Genomic DNA, 4,269 nt, shown 5'->3' with positions numbered 1-4,269 from the left:
GACTTTGCCTTTCATCCTTTTGGGATGCACTGGGGTCGATGTAATCGACTTAATCCCTTTGTCTGTTCTTGTTTGTCCCCTCTATGTTTAGCACCCTGTGGGCATTCTCATCATTTAACGTCCGCTTTCCATGCTAGCATGGGTTGGACGATTTGACTAGGGACTGGTGAAGCGGATGGCTGCATCAGGCTCCAATCTGATTTGGCAAAGTTTCTACAGCTTGATGCCCTTCCTAACGTCAACCACTCCGAGAGTGTAGTGGGTGCTTTTTATGTGCCACCGGCACGAGGGCCAGTATGGTGGTACTGGCAACGGCCACACTCAAATGATGTTTTTTATGTGCCACCTGCACAGGAGTCAGTCCAATGTTTTGATCACATACCACCGGTACAAGTGCCAGTAAGGCGAAGCTGGAAATGATTGCACTCAAATGGTGCTTTTTACGTGCCGCCGCAATAAAGAAATAAATACTTTATGACTTATGAGTGAATCTTGTGAGTGAAGTTTGAAGATGGACACTATGCGGAAGTGTGTGTGTGTGAGCTCATGTGTGTAGTCTTTTTGTTTATATTTCTTTCTCTGACATCACTTGACAAGTATTGGTTTGTTTACATCCCCATAACTTAGTGGTTTAGCAAAAGAAACTGATGGAATAATTACTAGACTTTAAAAAATAAGTACAGGGGTTGATTTGTTCAACTAAACCCTTTGGCTGTGCAGTAAGAAATTTGCTTCCCAGCCACATGGTTCTGAGTTCAGTCCCACTGCATGGCACTTTGGGCAAGTGTCTTCTACTATAGCCTTGGGCCAACTAAAACCTTGTGAGTAGATTTGGTAGATGGAAATTAAAAGAAGCCCATCCAATATGTGTGTGTGTGTCTGTGTTTGTCCCCCATCACTGCTTGATGACCAGTATTGGAGTGTCTATGTTCCCATAATTTAGTGGTTCAGCAAAAAGAGACCAACAGAATATGTGCCAGGCTTTAAAAATATATATATAAATACTGGGAGCATCATCTGTGCAACTAAAATTCTCCAAGGCAGTGCCCCAACATGGCCACAGTTTAATGACTAAAATGAGTAAAAGATAAATGATAAAAGAAATATATATATATATATAGCTTTACCTGGACCCCAATTGAGACAACGAGCTAAATCATTTCCAGTACCCAATGGAAGAACAGCTACAGGAAGGCGTGGCTCAATATTCATTTTATCTGCAAAACAACAACAACAACATCAATTACAAAAGATAATATATGTATCAATAATCTTTATCGTTACAAGTGAATGTGTTTATGAACATATATTTGTATCTGTTGTTGAGACATCCTCTTTCCAACAGTTTTGTTAAGGTTATCACTACAAATTTTCTATAGAGATTATAGGAAGTTGGTATGTAAATATTAGTTGGATGGGTGTTGATGAAGGAACAAAGACTCCTAATATATGGGCATAAATACCCATTACCCATTTTTCATTTTCAATTTATTGTTGTTTACATCTGGCGTCTTACATATGAAACGTCGTGACAAAATCAATGCTGGTTATAATTTCTATAGAAAATCTGTAGAGATAACCTTAACAAGTGATGTAAGAGCACTGCTAACACAGTAGAACATGGTATTTACTTATAAAAACGTTTAATATACTTTGTAGCATATTATGCTTGCATAACAAAATATAGTGTTCCTACAAGTCATAAACATTCTAGCAGAGGGACACTGATATGCTACCTACAGTTTCACATGATTACCGGTCATTTTACTTCAGCCGGTAACTAAGTACTAATCATGGAGACTCACAGAATAGTTCTTGTGTTGCACAAGCATTATCCTTATAATTCAATGATGTACAGATGTGTCTTTATAGAGACTTCATTTATTATTCCATCTACTGAAAGCTCTATGGCAATGGAAGAGTGGTGGTAGGTGCAGATCCCAACACATGATTCCAGGTTCAGCCCCACTGCATGACATTTGGGCAAGTGTTTTCTACTATAGCCTTGGGCTGACCAAAGCTCTGCAAGTGGATTTGGTAGATGGAAACTGAAATAATCCTGTTTTATGCATATGTGTGTATGTGTGTGTGCATGTGTGGTATGTGTGTGTATGCATGTGTGGTGTGTGTATGTGTTTGTGTGTCTATGTGACTGTTTGTCTTCTACCACTGCTTAGCAGTTTGGCAAGAGAGACTGATAGAATTAGTACTAGGCTTTAAAAAAAACAATAAGTACAGCTATCAATTCGTCGAATTAAAATTCTTCAAGATGATGCTCCTGCATGGCTCCAGTCTAATGATAGAAACAAGTAAAAGATAGTAGTTCCCTCCCACGAGTTCAAAAATGAAACTACTGCTAAATAACGTGAATTTATTTTACTTACCCATAGCATCTAAAATCCAACCTACAGTACCATCTCCGCCGCATACAAGGATACGTGCACATTTTACATCTTTAAAGAACTGCAGCCTGAATAGAAACAGAAAATAGTCATAAAATGGAATACAAGTGAAATGAGAAAAATTTCAGAAAATTTATATTTATGTTTTTCTTTGAATATTATATTATTTTTATTTAATGTTATCTAAAAATAAAAATTGCAAAATAGAGTTTTATCATATAAGTAATTCTCAAAACAAAACCCAATCTGCAATAGACTGAATCTCAGAGGCTTTTTAAAATAGGTCTGCTGGGCAGACAGGGGTTGCTAGCCAACATGGTACAGAGTATTCACGTGATCAATAAAGCAGGGATGTGTATTTGTGTTTGTGTGTAAATAAACACTATCAGACTGAATGATACTGGGCAAGGTGTTGAAACCATAATGACATCTGTTAGGCAGCTGAGGATGGGATCTTTTATCTTTTATTTATTGGATTGTGACCATGCTGGGGCACTGGCATTGCCTTGATGTATATGCTTGATGATGAGCTTGTTGACTGGGAACCTTTTGTATCTTGTGATCTCAAGGTTATAAGTTGTCTTTCAATGAAATTCTAGTTCTTGAAGGGTTAAACCTGTTTTGGTGTTATTGGTTTCTTAGTTTACTGTAATTTTGTTGTATGTACTTGTTCTTCATTGGGATTCTAATGCTGGTGAAAGTAATACTAATGCTAACATGGGTTTGATGTTTTGACTGAATCCAAGGAGCTAGAGAATTCTGTTGATCTCCAGCATCTGTTTTGGCTTGATTTCAATAGCTGGATGTCCTTCCTAATGCCAACCACTTCACAAAGTATACTATTTTATTTTTCAGCACCAAGTAACTTACAAGACAATGAAAAGACCCCCAACTGAATGGAGTATAGCAGCAGAGGGAAGTGGCATTATGCCATGTGTTGAGAAGTTGATGCATGATACAGAGACAGCACTGTTGTAAATATGTTTACTAGTATTGCCCACTGAGTTTAGTTAATATCTTGTTGGCATGGAAATAATAAACTTACCCAGCCTTAGGGCCACCTTTCGTCAAATTATAGACCTGCCTAGGATTTAGAATGTATTGGAACTTCCTAAAAATTCTGAAAAGAGATAATGATTTTATTTTAGTCAAAATAAATTATTCAGTTCATTAAATATGCTTGAAGAAACACTTCAGAGATTTCTTTATCTATTACAATCAATAATCCCTTATTCTTTTCTACTCTAAGAACAAGGCCCAAAATTTTTAGGGAGGGGGCCAGTCGACTAGATCGATCTCAATACACAACTGGTACTTAATCTATCAACCCTAAAAGGATGAAAGGCAAAGTCACCCTCAGCGGAATTTGAACTCAGAATGTAAAGACAGACGAAATATTGCTAAGCATTTCGCCCGGTGTGCTAACGTTTCTGCCAGCTTGCTGCCTTCAATAATCCCATATTCAAAATACTTAGGATTAGAAGTGTTGGGGATCTTGGATCTTTTCAGATTTTAGAATGATCCAAGAAGATGAATGAAATACAAACTCACTTCACTAAGTCACAGCGACGTAAACACACCAACACCAGTCATCAAGCTGTGACAGGTAGACACAAAGACACACATGTTGGCAATTTTTTTTCCTTCATCTTCCTTGTCTCTTGGACTTTCCTCCGTTTCCTGTTTCTGAAGGAAAGCTTTGCTCGAAACGTAAAACAGCCTTTCTTTCCTTCCCTGAGTGTCTTTTAATACTTTGCATGTTCTACATCCTCACATTGTTTGTTATTTTTCTTGTTTTGTATTTTACTTCGTTTTTTCAGATTAATTATATACATATATATATATATATATATATATATATATATAT

At 37.1% G+C, this 4,269-nt stretch overlaps 1 protein-coding gene across 11 annotated transcripts in view; it reads right to left on the bottom strand.

Annotated features, from left to right (window-relative positions):
- The window catches only part of LOC106879787 (diacylglycerol kinase beta), a 391,710-nt gene that overhangs the window by 5,467 nt on the left and 381,974 nt on the right, over window positions 1–4,269 (bottom strand). For all 11 annotated transcript variants that reach the window (XM_052973954.1, XM_052973955.1, XM_052973949.1 and 8 more), the window contains 3 exons: window positions 3,448–3,522; window positions 2,385–2,470; window positions 1,128–1,217 (listed from right to left, as the gene is read on the bottom strand). In XM_052973954.1, coding sequence (XP_052829914.1) covers window positions 1,128–1,217; window positions 2,385–2,470; window positions 3,448–3,522 — 251 coding nt within the window. The remainder of the gene's footprint in view (window positions 1–1,127; window positions 1,218–2,384; window positions 2,471–3,447; window positions 3,523–4,269) is intronic.

The sequence above is a fragment of the Octopus bimaculoides genome, chromosome 17 (assembly GCF_001194135.2).
Source record: "Octopus bimaculoides isolate UCB-OBI-ISO-001 chromosome 17, ASM119413v2, whole genome shotgun sequence".
In the NCBI taxonomy this organism is placed as follows: Eukaryota; Metazoa; Mollusca; class Cephalopoda; order Octopoda; family Octopodidae; genus Octopus; species Octopus bimaculoides.
The sequence above is the reverse complement of the archived record's forward strand: the minus strand, read 5'-3'. Positions and strand labels throughout refer to the sequence as shown.